Consider the following 23,508-nt stretch of genomic DNA (forward strand, 5'->3'; position numbering starts at 1 on the left):
GTGGGCATTACAGGAGGAAATAAAAAAACATTATGTGGATATTCTTTCAGGGCCTGAGAGCATTTAAAATTCTGGCACATTTAGACACTCACATTTGTGGAGTTGGGAGCATAATACTGTGTATACCAATGTATCCTTAAAAAAAAAAAACCTGTCAGCTCAATGAATCAATTTCTACTTGCCTCTTGTTTTTAGGACTCTAGCAAATGCAAAATCTCTCAACCAGTGTCTCCATCTCCATTTTCCTGTAGGTTTGTGGTTGCCCAATTTCTAGTTTCTGATTTGAATATTCCTCAGTACATTAAGTACTAAGTGGTCATAGACTCACTTATTGTTATCATGTCACCAAATAGAAAGACTGTTTGCTTTTTTTAACCTGATAAGCTCATAAATAATTGTTTAAAGGCAATCTGATATTTTGACATTTAATTTTGCAAGTTTTCTCTTAAAAATTTAAAATATGTGATTTGGCCAAGTCAAAGTGCTTTCTTTTCATCCCTGCTGGAACATTTTTAAGTGATGTGTAGGTATTATTTAATAGAAAAGGCATATCTTATGGAGAATACTACTTACCTTCCATGTGAGTGTCTACATTTGATTCTCATAAAACCTGAAAGAAGTGATATAAATCAGAGTGATATAGTGAGACTCACTTAGGTTTATTTTCCAGGAATCATATACTCTACCTCATTTAACCTGTCTCAGTGATGCATTTTGTTGATTTTAAGAATCTTGATACACTCATTCAAGCATATGCACATACACATGCATTTATTCTACTCCCTATTAGCCAAGGTATTTTTTTATTTTTTTGGTCAGCTATTCTTTCTGCAATGAGCTAACATGAGTAACATGATTTCATTTGTAAATATGTTAGAATACACACACACACACACACACACACACACACACACACACACCCCTTGCTAGTGGATCATGCTTAGTGACTCCTCAAAGCCATGACTTTGTAAGCCTGTCCATATGGAAGGCCATGGCAGATGTGTCCAGGCCCTCCCACTTGTCATGTCACTGTGCCCCTGGCCAACACTGATTTGTTGGTTTGTTTAGGACAAACCCAAATTTTATATTAGCCTGTTTATGATGGAAGAGCATGATAATTCGCCAGGCCTTCTTAGTTGTAAGTCCATAAAATTTAGTTCTGGCTGAAAGAATCAACTCTAGATGGAAAATATGCTGCCATGTGGCAGGACTGTGATTGTTCTGGCTTGACATTTCTTCTTGGATGTGCTCTTCGTGGTTCATTTCCAGCTGACCCAGCTGGGTTTTCAGCACACCACCTCAGTCAGCATTAAGAGACTTAAGAGTCTTGCTGACCCATGCTTATTTAAAATTCACTTTAGGATGGACGGGAAGGGTGGATAATCTAAAACCACAGAGAATTCCCAAATAATTGCTCTTTGGCATAGATGCAAGAGGTGGTTTTCTACCATCAGGTTGGTCCTTTAAGTCAATTGGGCTCATATTATCTTGAAAATGCCTTTGTTTTCTTTGATTATATAGTGCCTAACTTTGGGGGTGGGGGAGGGTGAGTGCATCCTGATAGTGTTGTAAGAAACCAGTTTGTGCCTAACATTTTCCCGTAAACAACCCACAGAGGGGTAAAATATGTGATATGGAGAGTAAGATATTTTAGCATCTGATGCAAAGTCATTCCACTTCTATCCAGAGCCTCCGTTGCTGGTAGTGGGCCTTGGGAATGCTTTCTGAGCCCTCTCTTTGTTGATGGTTGTATCAGTTCTCAGAATGCTTTTTGTGAGCTACCCAGGTCCCTGAATTCTTCATCCTTCCTTTGCTGCCCACCTTTTGACTAATTCCCTTACTCTCTAACAGTGCCCATGGATGGTGTGGAACAGGAAATGAAAGTCAAGCTAGGGTTGCTGTTTGGTAACAGGTGGGAATTCCTGGCCAAAATGAGAATCTGTGATGCTCTGGGGGTTTCATTATTCCCTACTTTCTGCTTTTTCTTTTTTGGAGGTCAATGGGGAGTGAGCTGCAAGATGGTGTTCTCTGTCCCACTCTCCCTTCTGAACCAAAGGCCTGACAATTGAATAGAAGAGAATCAGAGCTTTCCCCCTGTTGCTCACCAAAGGAGGTCTTCCCTCTTGTTTTCTCTCTTAATCCACCAAATAATTTCAGAGTTAAGCTATGTTTACTTTTACATTCAGAGTTAAACTTGATGCAAACACGGACAACAAATGGAGTGTAAAACTCCAGAGGAGATTTTTTAAGGGCTGAAGATTTAGAATATGTGAGGATGTGGGTTCTGGCAGCTGCTGTGGCTGCCAGCCCTTCTCCATGTGTCTTCAAGTGGGATATTTATGAGACACTCTTGGGAAAGACACAGAGTAATTGTTAAAAGTTACAGCCTCTCCGCCTTCAGTACTAACATTTTATCTGTCTGCCTTTAGGGTGGTGGAAAAGTGATGAATTAGTGGCGGCTATTTGAAGAAGCCTTCCTAGGTTTTGGCATATTTGCACATTGACAGGGAAAAGACCATGAGAGACTTAAGGACATTAGTCTGAGGTCCACACTGGTTTTATATCTGGTCTAGTGTCTACTGCTTTCTGCTGGATGTTGGATTATGACTTCAGTTTCTCTAAGATAATCTGCAACTCTAAATCTCAGGACAAACCTGGCTTCCATCTTTTCTGGGATCCCCAGACTTGCTCTCTTAGAAGCTAGAACTCTAACTTATCCCAGACCTTCCTCTTCTGGCCTAGAGAGTATATAGGGTTTATGGGATAAAGTAACCTAGTGGGTAGCTCACCCAAGTTGAAATGCAATAGCATTTCAAGGGGTCAAGGGGTCAAGGCAAAGGGAACAGTCCTGCTTCCTGAGGATGGGAGACAGGACCCAGGAAATACCTTAGCTAGATTGCACACCGTGTTCTCCTCCTCCTGTCCTTCTTCTTCTTTCACTCTTCCTCTTCCCTTCATGCCCACCCCGTCTCATCTTTCCTGATCATGCAATGGTTTCAGTCTTCCCATAGCACCCACAGCCTTGCCCATGCCTAACTCTCTCATGACATTTGACAGAGTTGCAAGAACCCTGGGCCAGGAGTTTCTTCATTTGAGCTTGATTGAGTGTTGAATTCCCAAAGGGGATGCTCTAGGAGGAGTGGGTGCAGAAATGCCCGAGAAAGAGGGAGGCACAGAAATACTTCTTAAAACTTTAATAGAGTTTTTGAAAAAGGCTGGTATCCTTTGTAATTCATATCTGTTGGAAGCCCAGACAGAAGTAGGGCAATGAGAAAAAAAAAACTGGTTCCCTGTCTACATTTATTCAGTACACACATTTCTGAGTGTCACTTGGGCATCTATCCTTGTGCTTGGTGCTGGATATAAGGAAATGTCTCAGGTAGAGTCCCTATTCATTTGGAGACCACTTGGAGGATGGACAGCCAGGTTAGCAAATAAGGATGATGAATGATAATCAATGGTCTAATAGAAGTCTGTCTAAGGCAAGTTGGGGGGTACAACAGAGGGAGTGGACAGCTGTGCTGGGGGAGGCCAGTGTCTGGGAAAGACTTTTTTGGGGGGGAGAGTACATCTGCTGCCTTATTTTCCTTTTGGAATATGAATATGATCATCTGCCTTGCTGCAAGTGTGGTCATCTGAGCAGGGTTCCCATTGGATTATCCCTTCCCAACTGGCTCTTTGGACCATAGGAGGTTCCCTTTCTCTAGGGATGATTCCTCTGATGGTTCTGTTTCAAAGGCACCTTGGTCTAACTTGTATATATTATCTTTCACCAAACCTGTTTGCTTCTCCTCCTGTGTTTTTAATGTCATCTAATGGCTGTTACCCCAATCACCCCAACCAGAAATTTAGGGATCGCCTCATCTCTCACTCTCCAAACATTGTCTACAAATGTTGTTCACCAAGTTGTATTCATTGTGCCTCTGTCACTGCTCTTGTATCTCTCCTTGTCCCCCAGCTCATACAACAGCATTGGCCCAGCCCTGTATGACCTCTGGCCTGGAGTCCTGCCTGTCTTCTGTTAACCTTTTTTAAAAAGTCCAGTGTCCACTCTGCAGTTCTGTCCTTTTAGAATGCACGCCTCTCCCCCCTCGTATTTAAACTCCTTCAGTGGTCCCCCTTGGATTTCAGAACATAGTTCAAAGTTTTAAACTTATCTTCCAGGTTCTTAACTGCCTGTGTTCTTCCTGACCTGGCCCCTGAAAACCTCTTTAGCATCACTTGAGACCCCTCTCTCAACCTCCCATGCCGTATAAGCTGTGTCCTTTTACCCAGTCATGTAGAATGTCTTACTCTTCACTAGCATCTTGCTCTATTTTATGATTTCTTGTTTTTGTAGGTGTTGTTCTTTTGTGTGGAAATTCCTTTCATAGTGGAGTCCACCTAGCTCCTGCTGGTCTTCCAAAGTTTTCCTCTAGTGTTATCTCACCCCAGAAGCCTTCCTCTACTCTCCAGCCTGGATTAGATATGCCTTCCCTGGACAATCCTGTCCATGCTGTCTCTGCTATTGAACTTTGTCGTCAGTCTTTCCTACTAAAGTACATGGTGCCTGAGGCCTGAATTTATCTTATTCGTCTTATTGTCTCCAGTTACCTAGCATTGTGCTTGATACATAATAATTATGTTTATAGAATCAGTTCATGAATGAATGAATCTGTTCTTCCACCTGGTTAGGCATGATGGCTAACCATAGTCCAAAGCTGGGTGCAGGCTACACACCTGTAAACCCAGTGCCTTGGGAGGCTGAGGCAGGAGAATTGCAAGGTTGAGACTTGCCTCAGCAACTTAGAGAGATCCAGTGTCAAAATAAAATAAAAAAGGGCTAGGGATGTAGCTGAGTGGTAGAGTGCTTGCATAACATGCATGAGGCCTTGGGTTCAATCCCTAGTACTACAAGAAAAAGGAAGGAAGGAACAAATGAATGAATGAACGAATGAATGAACTATAGTCCAGAAAGAGAACTTGGGAGAGAACTTCTTTGTTTCTTTGTTATCCTGCTTGTCCTGGGTAGAAACATATTGGAAATTTCACACTGCCCATCCATTTCCCATCCAGCCCACACTCACTTTCCCATGCACTCCACTCAGCCAGCTAAGAGCCAGCTCCTTAAAGCACCATGTTCTTGGAAAGAGAATAAGGCTGTGCCAAAGAGAATGGGCTATGTTGAGTCCAGGAAAATGCCCAGAGGTACAGGAATCTTTTTTCCATAACTTTGTGGTAGTTCAACTGATAGTCCAGGGCCCTGAGTTCCCTGCCAGGAGAGATCTGGTATGTCTGTCCTGCTACCTCCTTCTCATCATTATTCCCACAGCGTGGGTTGCTGTGGTGGTGATCATGGTGTTAGAGTAGGTACAGAGCCCAGGCAAATGTTTTCATGAGTAATTGTTTCTACCTGATTAAAAAATATGCTTTCTTCTCTTCCTGAAAAGCTTTGAAGGACTCAGTTCCAACTTCATTTTGAGCTTGACTCTGAAAGAGATTTTTTGAAAATTCCTAGTCCATGCTTCCCACAAGCACAGTTCCAGGAGAGCATTAATAAATGGCAAATTTGGGAGAGATGTCATAGACCCCTGCAGAGTTTGGGCTGTCCTCTCCTGTTAGCATTAATGAGATCCCCACAGCCCAACTGCTATGCACCTCTTTTCAAAGTGACACTAGGAGTCCTCCATTTCTGCTTCATGGCATCAGAGTAGATGAAAGATTTTATTAAAACCCAGTACTTCTGGAATGAGATTAAAAAAAAAAAACAGTTGACTTAGTTATCTTGCTACACATTGGCAAATATTTACCCGGATCATGATTCTTAAAAACCATTCTTCTCCTTAATTCCATTGTCATCTGGATTCTGTCTTGGAAAGGCACTCCAGGGTAAAATTTGGAAGGTGATATTTCTGCTGGAAGGTGCTGAATGTTTCTAAACTCCTAAAAAAATGCCTAGTTCTGCTTTTAGCTGTCTTGCAAAAATAGTTGCATGCTCTGTTTACTTGCTGTACATTACACATTTGGGTTTTTGGAGCTCCTGAAACTCAGGCTTGGTCTTGAGATCTCTGACAGGTTTTCAGAGGTCTCACAGGATAACTGCTATGGTTATAACCTTAATACAGATGGATTGCTGGGTCTTAGAATGAATGGTTATCTTTGGGGGCCTCTGACAGCAGTGATCACTGACAGATTTTCAGAAGAGACCTGTCATTGACCATCCTTCCTTCTTCCCCAAGCTGACTAAAACTGGTCAGATTTTTTTCCCCACCTACTCAGGAGTTGAATTCGTTTTTTATTCCCCTGGTCTTGGAGAAGACCATGGAATGACCTTATGATTGACTTGTTCATTTAAAACCCCAAATCAGCTCCGTTTTTTTTTTCAAAATTAGACAGTATGGAGATTGGTACAGGCTGAGCCAATCTGCCAAGTCAGAGAAACTTCTGGAAGGCCTGATGTGAGCTGGTGGAAAAGCCTTAGGCCAGAGTGGAGAGATCTGAATTCTACACTTTCTCATTGTCTGGGTGCCCTGTGTCATTTTCCCCCCATTTGAGAAAGGTACTAAGACATACCTTAGCAACTTCTCAAACTTGTGATTAGGATAAGGTGAAAATTCATGGTAAAAGTAAATTGCTACACAAATCTGAGAATGTCAAGGTGCTTTTACGAGCAGCCAGTCTTGCTTGCAGGGATGAAGAGTGACTCATGGGAATTCAGAGGACATTGTGGGTGTGTTTCTGACAGTGTCACTGGTGATGTGAATGTCTGTGCTCCTTCAGGACATGGTTGAGCCTGTCTTTTTGCTCTTTCACATGTTCAGGCTGGGGGAAGTTTGCTCGGCTGACCAGAGCACTGACAAGCAGCAGGGGTGTCCTGCAGCAGCTGGCTCCCAGTGTGCAAAAGGGTGAGAACGTCCACAAGCACTCCCGCCTGGCAGAGGTAAGGGGAGTGGGAACTCTTCTCTAGTCACACTTCTTAGGGGCGTCTGGGCTAAGGAAATAGCACAAAGCTAGTATGCTGGCTTGGAGGGGGACCTTTGGGACTCCCAGAATTTTATTGTGGCTGGGCTTCACAATGTATGACTTTGGGTAAGTGACCTAACTTGTTTGAGCTTCCTACTTTCTCATATGTAAAACCAGGCCAGAGATGGCTGTATGCCAACTCACATGAGATGATAGTTGTCAATTTTTTTTATAAGTGTCAAACATTTTTGAAGGCAGAAAAAAGGAGGCAGAAGTATTTCCATATTCATGAAAGAGTTTTAACTCATAAACCACATGATGTTATTATTATAGTTGTTATTTGAGCAATACTTATGCTATTATAGGAAAAGAAGATATAATAATCAAAAAAGAAGAAAATAAAAGCCACCTGTAACCTTACTGACCTCATAGCATTGTTACATTTGTGTGTGTGTGTGTGTGTGTGTGCATTTATCTCTTTCCTTTGAGTATATCCTGTTTCCTAAGGACAAAGAAATTAGTTTTTTCACATGTTAATGCTTACGGTGTTGAGATGCATCTGAAAATCAATGTGCACATTGAATGAGGTCATGGTATCTTTTCTTCACTTTATATAATCAATAACCTCTTTCCAGGTTACTAAATATACTTAAAATCATTGCTTTTAATTTTTTTTGTAGTTGTAGATGAACAGCATGCCTTTATTTTATTTGTTCATTTTTTTGTGGTGCTAAGGATCAAACCCAATGCCTTTCATGTGCTAGGCAAGCACTCTGTAACTAGGCTACAGCCCCAGCCCCTAAAATGGTTGTTTTGATAACATTTGGAGAAAGGAAACTTTGTGGTGGGGTTATTTTCCTTGTTTGCTGGGACCAGTGAGAGTCTGGGAAGCCTGGAGAAGGTGTTTGATGAGGCTTAATGCAGCCATCACTATAATTTGCCATTGGTGGTGCCTGGTCTTCATTTTTCAAATGAGACCTGGGTGGAACCCCTTAGGGGTTTTAAATCCTTCACACAGAGAACCTTCATCTTACCCTTATGTAATAACATCATCTGTCCTTCTGTCTGGGGGATTTCTAGTTGGCCCTTGATGCATGGTTGGGTGGTGCAGCCTTTTCTGACCTGACTTCTGGCCCCCAGATTGTTCAGAGAAGAACTCCTGACATGACATGGCCACACAGCAGGTGCTTTTTTGTGGAGTGAATGGCAGCGAGTGAACTATGTTAGACCTCCTTGCAGCAGCCAGGAACTTTGGTCAACAGTGGGATGAGCATTAATTTATATCATGTTAAGAGAGAAGTACATTAGAATGATGGCAGTATGAGTTTTTTGGTCACGATGTGGGCCCAGTTTATAATAGATGCTGAAAGAGGCCTTTCAACTCACAGTCTGTACTTTCCCTGCTTCTTATTGTGGTTAATAATTGACCTTCTCTCTGGCTTCTTTCCCCTTGCTTACTCTCATCCTGCCACACTGGCCTTTTTGCTATTCTTTTGTCTACACATTGGCCTTACTCCTCCCACAGATATCTGCATGACTTCTCCTTTATTGCAAGCCTTTGCCAAAATATTGTTTCCTCTATGTAGTCACCTGTACTAGTCAGGGTTCTATCAGAGAAGCAGCCAGTGGAATATTTATAGGTGAATTCCTTCTTCCTCAGGAAAACCCAGTTCTGCTTCTTTAGGCCTTTCAAATAATTGGATGAGATACTCAGATGGCAGATGATATTCTTTCTCCCCTGAAAGTCAAGTGATGATAGATGTTAATCACATCTATGAAATAACTTCACAGGAACATGTAGGTTAGTGTTTGCTTGACAATTGCTTATCATGACCTGGCCAAGTTGACATATGAAACATCGAATTTTACCCTTTGTCAACTTCCTACCCTTACATGTTTCCTGAAGCCATATAATATAGTCAGTCTCAAGGTCATACTTCTGCCTTGCATGATATGGTTATCCTACATACAAAGGAAAACATGCCAACCCATTCACAGAAAAGGAGGCAAAGTCCTTGGTGATCGCTCTTTTCCTTCAGAACTTAAATACTGTGATATAAAGTTAAGTATTATCAATACATCTTTTATCATATAATAAAGGGATATGAAAGAAGATAATATTACCACAAAATAAGAAACACACCTCCTAATCTTCTTCTTAGCCGGTTGAGTTTTTTTTTTCCACTCCAGACTTTCTAATGTGCTGTACATTCATTTTATTTATCGTGTTTGTTGTTTACAGGCAAACCGTAGGCACTTAGAACCATGAATGGCCAATAGTATAGTTGCTTGGTTTATTTTATTTTTTAATTGATCGAATTCATGAAAGAAAGGAAATGATCTTAGTGTTTTTGCCTACTTGTCTGGCTTAAGTAATTGTTCATTGATTCAAATATGAGGCAAAAATCTAGGTCTCATCCCAGGCGTAAGCTTTAGTTAGCCTGGGTAAGGCTTATGGATTTTATTGATCTTTTCAGAGAACAAGATTTTATTTATGTTGATTTTCTCTATTGATTTCCTATTTTCAATTTCATTGCTTTCTGCTCCAATTTTTGTTACTTAATTGTAGTCTGCTTACTTTGGATTTACTTTGATTTTCTCTTTTTAGTTTCTTAAAGTAGAAGCTTAGATTATTGATTTTTAAATTTTTCTTCTCTTCTCATACATACATTCAATACTAGATATTTACCTTCTCACACTGTTTTCACTGAATACCACAAATTTTAATAAGTTGTATCTTTCTTTTCATTTAGTTAAAATATTTTTTAGTTTCTCTTGAGATTTCCTCTTCAACCCAGGCATTATTTAGAAGTGTGTTGTTTAATTGCCGAGTCTTTCTGGATTCTCTAGCTGTTTTCTCTGATTTTTAGCTGAATCCCATCATGGTCTGACAGCAGTGTTACAATTTTTATTCTTTTTTAAGGTGTGTTTTATGGCCCAGAATGTGCTGTATCATGGAGAATAATCTATGTGAGCTCAAGAGAATGTGTATTCTCTGTCCCTATAACAAAGTATCTGAGACAATTAACTAATAAAGAGAAAAGGTTTATTTTGGAGTCATGGTTCTAGAGCTTCCAGTCCATGAAGGGACAGATCCACTGGTTCTAGGCCTCTGGTGGAGGTGCTGGATGGCAATGTTGGGGATCACAGGCTGAGAAAATGGCTTACCTCATAGCCAGGAAGCAAAAGAGAATGAGAGAGGGTCTGGAGTCCCCTTCAAAGGCACACCTGCAATGACTGGAAGATCTCCCACTAGCCCTACCTCCTAAAGATTCCACTGATTTACAGTAGCACCAGGATGTTGACACATGAACCTTCAAGATCCAAGCTATTTGAGCTCTTGTGGTATGAACTTGACTGTATGTGTTTATATGTCCAGTTGCTTGATGGTGTTATTGGGTTAAACAATGTCCTTACTTATTTTCTACCTTCTGGATCAGTCCATTTCTGAGAGAGGGATGTTGAAGTCTCCAACTGTAATAATGAAGTCATCTATTTCTCCTTGCAGTTTTGCCTCCCATGTTTTTTTTTTTGAGGTTTTTAATTATTTTTATTTTAATTTTTTTATTGGTTGTTCACAACATTACAAAGCTCTTGACATATCATATTTCATACATTAGATTGAAGTGGGTTATGAACCCCCAATTTTACCCCAAATGCAGATTGCAGAATCACATCGGTTACACATCCACAATTTTACATAATGCCCTATTAGTAACTGTTGTATTCTGCTACCTTTCCTATCCCCTACTATCGCCCCTCCCCTCTCCTCCCAACTTCTCTCTCTATCCCATCTACTGTAATTCATTTCTCTCCTTGTTTATTTTCCTATTCCCCTCACAACCTCTTATATGTAATTTTGTATAGCAATGAGGGTGTCCCTTCATTTCCATGCAATTTCCCTTTTCTCTCCCTTTCCCTCCCATCTCATGTCTCTGTTTAATGTTAATCTTTTCTTCCTACTCTTCCTCCCTGCTCTGTTCATAGTTGCTCTCATTATATCAAAGAAGACATTTGGTATTTGTTTTTTAGGGATTGGCTAGCTTCACTAAGCATAATCTGCTCTAGTGCTATCCATTTCCCTGCAAATTCTATGATTTTGTCATTTTTTATTGCTGCATAGTACTCCATTGTGTATAGATGCCACATTTTTTTTATCCATTCATCTATTGAAGGGCATCTGGGTTGGTTCCACAGTCTAGCAATTGTGAATTGTGCTGCTATGAACATCGATGTGGCAGTATCCCTGTAGCATGCTCTTTTAAGGTCTTCAGGGAATAGTCCGAGAAGGGCAATAGCAGGGTCAAATGGTGGTTCCATTCCCATCTTTCCCAGGAATCTCCAAACTGCTTTCCAAATTGGCCGCACCAATTTGCAGTCCCACCAGCAATGTACAAGTGTACCCTTTTCTCCACATCCTCGCCAGCACTTGTTGTTGTTTGACTTCATAGTGGCTGCCAATCTTACTGGAGTGAGATGGTATCTTAGGGTGGTTTTGATTTGCATTTCTCTGACTGCTAGAGATGGAGAGCATTTTTTCATGTACTTGTTGATTGATTGTATGTCCTCCTCTGAGAAGTGTCTGTTCAGGTCCTTGGCCCATTTGTTGATTGGGTTATTTGTTATCTTATTGTCTAATTTTTTGAGTTCTTTGTATACTCTGGATATTAGGGCTCTATCTGAAGTGTGAGGAGTAAAAATTTGTTCCCAGGATGTAGGCTCCCTATTTACCTCTCTTATTGTTTCTTTTGCTGAGAAAAAACTTTTAAGTTTAATTAAGTCCCATTTGTTGATTCTAGTTGTTAACTCTTGTGCTATGGGTGTCCTATTAAGGAATTTGGAGCCCGACCCCATAATCTGTAGATCGTAGCCAACTTTTTCTTCTATCAGACGCAGAGTCTCTGATTTGATATCAAGCTCCTTGATCCATTTTGAGTTAACTTTTGTGCATGGCGAGAGAAAGGGATTCAGTTTCATTTTGTTGCATATGGATTTCCAGTTTTCCCAGCACCATTTGTTGAAGATGCTATCCTTCCTCCATTGCATGCTTTTAGCCCCTTTATCAAATATAAGATAGTTGTAACTTTGTGGATTAGTCTCTGTGTCCTCTATTCTATACCATTGGTCCACCCGCCTGTTTTGGTACCAGTACCAGGCTGTTTTTGTCACTATTGCTCTGTAATATAGTTTGAAATCTGGTATCGCTATACCGCCTGATTCACACTTCCTGCTTAGAATTGCTTTTGCTATTCTGGGTCTTTTATTTTTCCATATGAATTTCATGATTGCTTTATCTATTTCTACAAGAAATGCCGTTGGGATTTTGATTGGCATTGCATTAAATCTATAGAGAACTTTTGGTAATATCGCCATTTTGATGATGTTAGTTCTGCCTATCCATGAACAGGGTATATTTTTCCATCTTCTAAGATCTTCTTCTACTTCTCTCTTTAGGGTTCTGTAGTTTTCATTGTATAAATCTTTCACCTCTTTTGTTAGGTTGATTCCCAAGTATTTTATTTTTTTTTGAGGATATTGTGAATGGAGTGTTTTTCCTCATTTCCATTTCAGAAGTTTTGTCGCTGATCTACAGAAATGCCTTTGATTTATGCGTGTTGATTTTATATCCTGCCACTTTGCTGAATTCATTTATTAGTTCTAGTAGTTTCTTTGTAGACCCTTTTGGGTCTTCTAGGTATAGAATCATGTCATCTGCAAATAGTGATAATTTAAGTTCTTCTTTTCCAATTTTTATGCCTTTAATTTCTTTCATCTGTCTAATTGCTCTGGCCAGTGTTTCGAGAACTATATTGAATAGAAGTGGAGATAGAGGGCATCCCTGTCTTGTTCCGGATTTTAGAGGGAATGCCTTCAACTTTTGTCCATTCAGAATGATGCTAGCCTGAGGCTTAGCATAGATAGCTTTTACAATGTCAAGGTAAGTTCCTGTTATCCCTAGTTTTTCTAATGTTTTGAACATAAAGGGATGCTATACTTTGTCGAATGCTTTCTCTGCATCTATCGAGATGATCATATGGTTCTTATCTTTAAGTCTATTGATGTGGTGAATAACATTTATTGATTTCCGTATGTTGAACCATCCTTGCATCCCAGGGATGAATCCTACTTGATCATGGTGCACAATTTTTTTGATGTGTTTTTGTATTCGATTCGCCAGAATTTTATTGAGGATTTTTGCATCTAGGTTCATTAGAGATATTGGTCTGTAGTTTTCTTTCTTTGAGGTGTCTTTGTCTGGTTTCGGAATCAGGGTGATGTTGGCCTCATAGAATGAATTTGGAAGAGCTCCCTCTTTTTCTATTTCCTGAAATAACTTGAAAAGTATTGGTATTAATTCTTCTTTAAAGGTTTTGTAAAACTCCGCTGTATACCCATCCGGTCCTGGGCTTTTCTTGGTTGGTAGTCTTTTGATGGCTTCTTCAATTTCATCCATTGATATTGGTCTGTTCAGATTTTGTGTATCCTCCTGACTCAGTCTGGGCAAATCATATGACTTAAGAAATTTATCGATGTCTTCACTATCCTCTATTTTATTGGAATATAGGTTTTCAAAATAATTTCTAATTGTCTTCTGTATTTCTGTAGCATCTGTTGTGATATTGCCTTTTTCATCCCGTATGTTAGTAATTTGAGTTCTCTCTCTTCTTCTCTTCGTTAGCATGGCTAAAGGTCTGTCGATCTTATTTATTTTTTCGAAGAACCAACTTTTAGTTTTGTTAATTTTTTCAATAGTTTCTTTTGTTTCAATTTCATTGATTTCCGCTCTGATTTTAATTATTTCTTGCCTTCTGCTACATTTGCTGTTGTTTTGCTCTTCCTTTTCTAGGGCTTTGAGTTGGAGTGTGAGCTCATTTATTTGTTGGTTTTTTCTTTTTTTGAGGAATGACCACCAGGCGATGAATTTCCCTCTTAAAACTGCTTTCATTGTGTCCCATAGATTCCGATATGTTGTGTCTGTATTTTCGTTTATCTCTAAGAATTTTTTGATTTCCTCCTTTATGTCTTCTGTAACCCATTGATCATTCAGTAACATATTGTTCATTTTCCATGTGATGTAGGATTTTTCCTTCCTTCTTTTATCATTGATTTCCAGTTTCATTCCATTATGATCAGATAAGATGCATGGTATTATCTCCACCCCTTTATATTTACTGAGGGTTGCCCTATGGCATAATATATGGTCTATTTTTGAGAAGGATCCATGTGCTGCTGAGAAAAAAGTATAGCCATTTGATGATGGTTGATATATTCTATATAAGTCAGTTAAGTCTAGGTTATTGATTGTGGTATTGAGTTCTATAGTTTCTTTATTCAACTTTTGTTTGGAGGATCTGTCCAATGGTGAGAGAGGTGTGTTGAAGTCTCCCATAATTATTGTGTTGTGGTCTATTTGATTCTTGAATTTGAGGAGAATTTGTTTTATGAGTGTCGCAGCACCATTATTTGGTGCGTAAATATTGATAATTGTTATGTCTTGTTGGTGAATGGTTCCTTTTAACAGTATATAATGACCTTCTTTATCCCTTTTGATTAACTTAGTCTTGAAGTCGATTTTATTCGATATGAGGATGGCCACCCCTGCTTGCTTACGAGGACCGTGTGCGTGGTATATTTTTTCCCATCCTTTCACCTTGAGCCTGTGTATGTCTTTTCCAATCAGATGTGTCTCCTGGAGGCAGCATATTGTTGGATTTGTTTTTTTAATCCATGATACCAGCCTATGTCGCTTTATTGGAGAGTTTAAGCCATTAACTTTCAGAGTTACTATTGATATATGGTTTGAACTTCCATCCATGTTTGATTGTTTATCCTTTTTTTAAAAAAAATTTTAGTTTGTTTCTCCATGGTTGTCTTACCCCTCGCCCTCTGTCTTTACTGAGGCACTTCCCACTGATGGTTTTGGTTATTGTTTTTCATTTCTTCCTCGTGTAGTGTTTTGCTCCAAATGCTTTGCAATGCTGGTTTTCTGGCTGCAAATTCTTTTAACTTTTGTTTATCATGAAAGATTTTTATTTCGTTGTCATACCTGAAGCTTAATTTTGCTGGATACAGAATTCTTGGTTGGCATCCATTGTCTTTCAGTGTTTGAAATACATTGTTTCATGACCTTCTTGCTTTCAGTGTCTGTGATGAAAAATGCGTTGTTAACCTTATTGGGTTACCCCTGAATGTAATCTGTCTCCTTTCTCTTGTAGCTTTTAATATTTTCTCTTTGTTCTGTATATTGGATATCTTCATAACAATGTGTCTTGGCGTTGGTCTACTGTGATTTTGTGTGCTCGGTGTCCTGTATGCATCTTCAATTTGTATATCTGTTTCCTTTTTTATTTCTGGAAAGTTTTCTGTAATTATTTCATTCAGTAGGTTACTCATTCCCTTGGTTTGAATCTCTGTACCTTCTTCTATCCCGATGACTCATAAGTTTGGTTTTTTAATGTTATCCCATAACTCTTGGATGTTTTTCTCATGATTTTTTACCAGCCTTTCTGAGTTGGCTAGACTCTTTTCAAGATGATATATTTTGTCTTCATTATCTGACGTTCTGGCTTCTACTTGCTCCACTCTGTTAGTGATACTCTCAATTGAGTTTTTAATTTGGTTTATCATTTCCTTCATTTCTAGAATTATTGTTTGATTATTTTTTATAATCTCTATCTCCTGATAAAGATGCTTAACTTCTTCTTTTATCTGTTTATGAAATTCATTCTCAATGTGTTCTTTCGCTGCTTGAATTTGCTGTCTTGTATCCTCTTTAAGGTTCCATTCCATCTGTCTAAGGTGTTCCTTGAGTTCTTTATATGACCATTTTTCTGATGACTCTAGGTCCTCCTGAATATTTAGGCTGTCCTGCATTGTTTGTACTGCTTTTCTTCCTTGTTTTTTAAAGCTGCTCATGTTACTTCTTGTTCTGTTTGACTGCTGCGTTACTGTTTACTCCTATAAATTAATTTGATGCTTGGGAGGAAAGGTATTTGAAGGGAAGGGAAGAAGTCTCTAAAGAGAATGAGAGTAGGCAGGTAGAATTCAAGGAAGGGGGGATAAGAAAAATGAAAAGACTAAAGAAGAAAAAAATAGGAACTGAAAAAAGAAAAAAATTTAAAAAAATAATAATAATTAAAAAAAATTAAAATTAAAATTAAAATTAGTAGAAAAAAAATTAAAAAAATATTTTGTAAAAAAAATTAATAAAACAACAATAAAGAAAAATGAAAATGAAAGAAAAACCCAAATCAAAAAAAAGAGAAAAGAAAAAAAAAAAAACCTAATAAATGCCGTCTTACGAGTTTGATTAACTTCTCTTCCAGTAGGTAGCGCTGTGCCCACCAGGCCAAGTTTCTCCTGTCAATACACGGGAACCAATCACTGTGCAGCAGCTCCTCCCAGACAGGGCTAGTCTCTAGTCCTGAGTGTCTAGGGCCTCCTCTTGTGTCTAGTCACTTCCCGCTTTTTCTCTAGCCAGGCCCCTCTCACTACAATACTGGCTACACGCCAGATCTGCTGCTCCCAGGAGCCCTGTTTTCATGAACGACTGGGCACACTCTTCCAGTTTGCCATTCCCTCAAACCCTAAGTTTGTAGAGTTTGGGGCTGAGAATCCTCAGCGGATTTTACTTGCCCTCCGGTATCCACTTCCCCGTAGCTGGTGCAAGAGACCTCAGCAGTCAGCCCTGGTGGGAGCGGTAGTTCCGCGCTGCGGGTCCCGCACAACCTCTGATTCCCTCGGGCTGGCTGTAGCACTCACGGGAGAGCTGGGAGGGGCCCTTACGGGAGAGCTGGGAGGGGCCCTTAAGGTTTCCCCGATGTGTGGAGAGGGAAGGCTAGGGGATCACACACCTGTAGCTGCAGGTTTCAATGAAGTTATCTCCTCCGAAGCAGTCTGATGACGTCAGTTTTCTGCCATAGTGGTGTCTCTTGCAAATGGCGACAGTTCGTTTCCCTTTGCCGGGCGACCAATGCAACGGGTGGGTCCTTACTGTCTCTCCCAAGCCCCGTTTCAACCTGTGGCCACTACTTATGAAGGCTCGGTAGGCATTTACCTTCGTAGGATGAGAAGGGCTGACCAGTTGTTTCAGCCGGATGGATTAATGCTGAGTCATAGCTGTTTGTCTGCGGGAAGCAGGTGACTGGGTGTTTGAATTCAGCCGATCAGGGCTCAGTGCGTGTTCTCGGATCACTTGGATTTTAAATTGTCACTCATCTTATCCGCTGTTTCATTTAACTCGGCAGCTCACTTGCGCGGTGAAGAGTCTACTCTATGGTGCTCCGCTGGAGGCGGCGGCGGCGGCGGCGGCGGCGGCGGAGGCGGCCTTCGGGACCCCTGGGGAGGGGGTGCGGGTTGGGGGAGGGGAGGCGGCGCCTCGGGGCCGCGCGGGCCGGGTACCGGAGCGGGCGGGGTGGGGGAAAGAAATTGAGATCTAGATTTAGAGACTGAGCTTGGGAGGAGAGACAGCTGGGGAGAAGCAAAGCGGAGAGGCGGAGAGGAGAAGGAGATGGGGCAGATAGAGCCGTGCAGCCTGCCTCCCATGTTTTGATGATCTGTTGTTAGGTGCCTACGCATTAAGTATTCTTTAGGTCTTCATGGAGACTTGTCTCCGTATTATTATAAGGCCCCTCTTTCTCCTTGATCAGTGTACTTGCTCTAAGTCTGGTCTGCTGGATATTAACAGACATACTTTTGCTTTCTTTTGATTAGTATTAGCATGTTTCTTTCTCTATTTCTTTACTTTTAATGTCTATGTGTCTTCATATTGAAGTGGATATCTGTTGACAACATATGGTTAGATCTTATTTTTTTCACACATTCTGAAAAAAGTATCTTTTTAAAAATTGGTTATTTAGGCCATTGAAGTTTAAAGTGACTGTTGATATGTATTATGTTAATATTTATGATATTTGTTACTGTTTTCTATTAATTGCCATTGGTCTTTGTTCCTGTTTTATTGTCCACTATTTTTTTAATAAAGAATAGCCAAAGCAATCCTTAGCAATCCCCCCTTTTTTTGGGGGGTGGGGGGTACCAGAGGTTGAACTCAGGAGCACTCAACCACTGAGCCACATCCCCCTCCCTATTTTGTATTTTATTTAGAGACAGGATTTCACTGAATTACTTAGCACCTCACTTTTGCTGAGGCTGGCTTTGAACTCACATTTCTCCTGTCTCAGCTTCCAGAGCTGCTGGGACTACATGTGTACACCATCATGCCTGGCCCTGCTTTGGTTTTTATTGAGCATTTTTTATTTTATTTTTGCCCTTAAGCTATGCTTTACTTCCTCCTCATTATCCTTTTTTTTTTTTTGGTAGTTCCCCCTGAGTTTGCAACATTCATTTTCAACTAGTTCATATCCACATTCAAATAACTGTGTCATGGGCAGTGAAAACACCTTATAAAAAATATCCCTCCATCCTGCTGCTTGTATCATTCTTTCATTCATTCCACTTACACATGAGCCATACATTTATGCACACAATCAAACACGTTGTTGCTACTATTATTTTGATCAAATTAATCGATTAGATCCATTAAGAATTAGAAAAATTAAAATGATTATTTTACCTTCCCTTATTCCTTCTCTAATGGTCTTCCTATCTTTATATACATCTGTGCCTGATCTGTATCATTTCCTTTTTTCTGAAGAACTTCTTTTGCTATTCCTTCCAAGTAGTTCTACTGGCCACAATTCTCTCTCAATTTTGTTTCAATTTTTGTCTCAATATTTGTTGGAAGGTCTTTAATTTTCTTTCACTTTTAGGAGGATGAATTTCACAGGGTGCAGAATCTCTAGGCTGTTTTCTTTTTCTGTTTGAACACTTTAAATATTTCAGTTCATTGTCATCTTCTTGGTTTCTGAGGAGGCATCAGGTATACTTCTTACTGTTTCTTTCCTGTAGATTAGGTGATATTTCCTCCTCTGATTTTTTTCAGTATGTTTTATTATGCCGGGTTTCTGTTCTCGTGACTAAAAGGCTCAGGGGTCACTCCAGTTGAACTGGGATGACTGGACTGAGCAAAATAACCACAGAAGAGACACAAATACTTTTTTCTTTGGGGTTGCTGTGACGGCTCCTCTGACCATAAGGGTCCACAGGAAGAGAGAGAAAGAGAGCGCATGCACGCGCTGACCCCTTTTATTGAGGAGAAGCTATTCAAATGAGGCAAAGGGTCAGGTTTCATGGGGCTGTGTCTATCTTCATGATTTCAACTGTCAGCAGGTTGACTGACATCTGGGTAGGCCACACCCAAGGGCACAGTAAGAGGAGGGGACACACACAAGGCACTTCCATGAAAGATTCTACCCTAAATAGGGCAAGGGGTTATATTACAAAGGGACAGGTGAGCACAGCTTCACCCATGGGGCTGTAGCAAGACACACCCATGCACGAGACACCAACTCTGGAACTCAAGAAGGGTGGGGAAAGCTCTGCCACATTTCTTCGACTGAGTGCCTTAGCACCTAGCTGGGGAGTGTGACTCAGTCACGTGTAAGGTTGGTCTCCCACATTATTAGCTTTGATTTTTCTGCAGTTTTAATATTATATGCCCAGGTTTGTTTTGCTTTGTTTTTGTGGCATTTATCCTGGTTGGTATTCTTTCTGGTTTTGGGATCTGAGGTTTGGTGGCTGACATTGATGTGGATTAATTCTCAGTGATTTAGCTTTGAGTGCTTCTTCTGTTTCTTTATTCTCCTCCTGGTAGTCCCACTATATATATATTTACACCTTGCACATTTGTCCCACCAGTTTTGGATATTCCATTCTTATTCTTTTTCAGTTTTTCCCCGTCTTTGCTTTTCAGTTTTGGAGAGTTGAATCTTCATATCCTGAAGCTTGGAGCTTCTTCCTTTGCCAAGTCCCATCTACTAAAAAGTCCATCAAAGACATTCTTCATTTCTGTTATAGTATTCTTAAGGTTTAGTATTTCCTTTTGGTTCTTATAATTTCCATCTCTGTTTACGTTACCCATCTGTCCTCACTTGCTGCCTGCTTTATCCATTAGAACCCTTAGCACATTAATCATAGTTGTTTTAAATTCCCAGTCTGATAACTCAGGCCTCCTCTCCATGTCTGGGTCTTTTTATGGTGCTCATTCTCCTCCTTCAGGTGATGCCTTTTGCCTTTCAATGTGCCTTGTGGGTTTTGGTTGAAAGCAGTACATGATGTATTAGGAAATTGGAACTCAGGCAAATAGGCCTTTAGTAATGTGGTGATCAGATAGGGGCATGGGAAATGTTCTGTAGCCCTTGTCAGCAAGTCTCAATTCTTATGAGCCTGTGCTCTGGGCTGTGACTGTCAAATGCACATTCCTCAGTCTGCATTTCTGTCTCTCCCTAACCCCTTAGGAGGGACAGGATGACTAGAGGTGCTAGAGTTGGTTATTTTCCTTACGTAAGGTCAGCTGAGCTCTGATAAAACACCAGCAGGTTTAGGCCCTGAGAAGAGTTTTCCTGAGGTCTGCCTTTTTAAGAAGAAAATGCTGGCATATTTCAAAATTGCTTCTTTTCCTTACCTGTGCCAGAAGCACAAGGGAATTTTTCTCAGCCCTTCACTGTGAGAGACTGGTAGAGCCCCTGGAGGTAAAAGTCACAGAAGCACAGGGGCCTGCATGACTGGTCCCCTGGAGTTTTAAACTCTGGGACCTGTCCACACAGCCTACAGCAATTCTCCTGTTACAATTGTATTTACCTTATTCCCTCCTGTGGAGATTTCTTCTCTGAAAAATTATGTATTCACCTGTCTGCATTTTCAATGGGAAAGTCATCAGTTTGCTCTGTAACCTCATTTTCCTGGTGGATTTAAGAAAACCTGTTGATTTTTCAGATTGTTCAGCTTTTCGCTGTGTTGTAGTTCAGAGGATGACTTCCAAGCTCCTTCCATGGAAGTGGGCTAGGAAATTTTAAACAGAAAAAGCCGTTTTTCATCCATAACTTTACAGTCAGTACTCTGCTTATTTTTTTCTCATTGGCAAGTGCCATTGGTTGGGGTAATAAGAATGGAAATGAAGACTGGGTAAGAGAATGGAAGGGTCTGTGAACCTCTCACCTCTGGGCGAAAGAAGGTTGATACAAAGCACAAGTGTGCTGAAAATAGCAGTTTTGCATTTAAAAGTATGGCATGTGTATTTTTAAGGCCAATTTATTTCTTGATGAACTGTTCCTCTCTTCTGAGCTTGGGCAATAAGGCTTTGGTCCTCACTATAGTCTTCATATCTCCCTCCTGGATGATTCTAGAAAAGAAGGAAGCACTAACTGTGTGCCTAATCTCTTGCTTCTCATCTTCTCTAATCCTCTAAATAACTTGTAGTGGTTTTACAGAGAGGGAAACTGAGTCATGGGAAAGCTCACTGGCTTGAGGTCACCTGGCAATAAGTGCTTGACTGTAGATTAAGAACCAGGTTTATCTGACTTTAAACCTGTTTCCTCTTGGGGTGATTCCTTCTGGACAGTGTCCCTTCTCACCAGCTGTCTTCTATGGCTTATACCAGGGTGACTGGGTTTTCTGGTTTTAGATCTGTAAGGGCCTGCGATCACCCTCATTTTGGGATAAGAAACCAAATTTACTTTCTGGTCTTAAAAATAACTTATGTCAGCACCTAAGTCAGGCTGGAGGCCCCTTGTCGTGAGTTGAGTTTCCGGGGAAGCAGACACTGAGTAACATGGGGAAGGAAGCAGCACTGGGCAGGGGGAGCTTAGAGCACTATGGAGATCCCAGAGAGGCTCTGCCATTGGACAGGACAGAGAACTCTGGAGCAAGGACTGCCAGCCAGATGGGTCCACGAAGGGCAGAAATAGCTCTTAAACACCTTCCTGCTCAGTCGCTGGCCAGTGCTCGCTGGAAGCCTGGCTTTCCATCTCTTGGGGCATTAACAGCTGGAGGCTGTCAGCTAGCCGCATTCCCTGAAGTTGGGCAGAGAATCTTTCTTGAAGGGGGATCTGAAGGGCACAGCCCTGAGTTCACTGTAATCTGCTGCTGTAGCCTATTTCTTCCTTTTCAAGGAAAGCTGCAGTCTGAAGCAGAGAGCTGCAGCCCTGCTTGGCAGGAGTCACTGTGGCCTCCATGCAGAAGTTATCTAGGGTTTGGTGTGCCTGGGCCCACTCTGTGCGGCTAGCCTCTTTCTCCAGTGACCTCCATGGGGACGATGTGGAAGGGAACCCATCTTTTCCCATCACATGGTTTCTGACGTCTTCCCTGTGAGGAAGCTGTTAAGATGTAATCTGAGATAAGTGATTTTGATAGCTGAAGTACACATACATCCATTTAGGAGTGTGTGTGTGTGTGTGTGTGTGTGTGTGTGTGTGTGTTAGGGAGAGTGAGTGGTACCTAGATTATGACTCATGAATGAGAAAACATATCTGGCAAATACTGTATATGCTGCCATTTTCACATAGGTGACCGGAGTAGTGGGGCTGAAATAGCATTAAAGGTGACAAGCTATTTGGCAACTTGGCTGTGTGATTTAAGGCAAGTCAGTTCACCTCTAAGGGCTTCTCTTGTTTTCTCTTGCTTCTCTTCGAGCAGAAAGTCCATATGAAAATAATATGTACTCGTAGATTTATGACAAGTGAAGGAGATTCTGAATTTGCACACTGTGGCTTATCGTAAATGCTCCACAATATTAGATGTTGACTTTTGGCTTTTTATATCCCTTCTTGGAAAAATTCTCAATTTCGGAAATAAATCCATTTCTTTGTCGGACTCTGAAGCTTCAAGGTATATAAATAAATGTTGAAATGCCCATTGTTTCTTGGAAGTAACTATTTTTAAACAGTGTATACATTTTATTACAAGTGTTTGTACTTTTTCACATTGTTACTTATATATTAATACAGAAAATAAAATTTTTATATTGTTTAATACAAATAAAAATATGTTTATTGTATACAACATGTTTCAAAAATGTATATATACAGTAGATTGGTTAAATCAAGTGAACTAAAATGATAGTTACTACTCTCATTGTTTTGTGGTGAGAATACTTAAAATCTACTCCCCAAGGACCTCCCCTCCAATGAATCTGCTCTCCTAACAATTTTTGAGAACATAGTACATTGTTATTAATTATAAGTTACCATGTTGTAAGATAGATGCCTCCAATTTATTCCTCCTGTCTAACAGAAATTTTGTATCCTCTGACCAATAACTCCCAATTTCTCCACCTTATAGCCCTTCTCTACTTCTATGAATCTGATTATTTTTTGATTCTTCAAGATCATGCAGTATTTCTCTTTCTATGCTTGGTTTATTTCACTAAATATATTTTCTAGGTTCATCCATTTTGTTGCATATGACAGAATTTCTGTCTTTAAAAGGATATTTCATTAAATAGTATTTCAGTGTATATGTGTGTTTGTATCCATACCCCACATTTTCATAATTCATACATCCATTATAGGACATTTAGGTTAATTCCATATCTTATTGTGAATAATACTGCAATTAACACAGGAAGGCACATCTCTTTGACATATTGATTTCATTTCCTTTGGATGTATATACGGGGGTGCAATTGCTGAATCATATGGTAATTCTGTTTTTAATTTTTTGAGAAAA

General features: G+C 40.3%; 1 protein-coding gene across 2 annotated transcripts in view; it reads left to right on the top strand.

Annotated features, from left to right (window-relative positions):
• The window catches only part of KCNH1 (potassium voltage-gated channel subfamily H member 1), a 371,392-nt gene that overhangs the window by 39,533 nt on the left and 308,351 nt on the right, over window positions 1-23,508 (top strand). For both annotated transcript variants that reach the window (XM_081298846.1, XM_081298847.1), the window contains exon 5: window positions 6,801-6,919. In XM_081298846.1, the coding sequence (XP_081154972.1) occupies window positions 6,801-6,919 (119 nt within the window). The remainder of the gene's footprint in view (window positions 1-6,800; window positions 6,920-23,508) is intronic.

The sequence above is a fragment of the Spermophilus citellus genome, assembly GCF_964194105.1.
Source record: "Spermophilus citellus genome assembly, chromosome: 6".
Taxonomy (NCBI): Eukaryota; Metazoa; Chordata; class Mammalia; order Rodentia; family Sciuridae; genus Spermophilus; species Spermophilus citellus.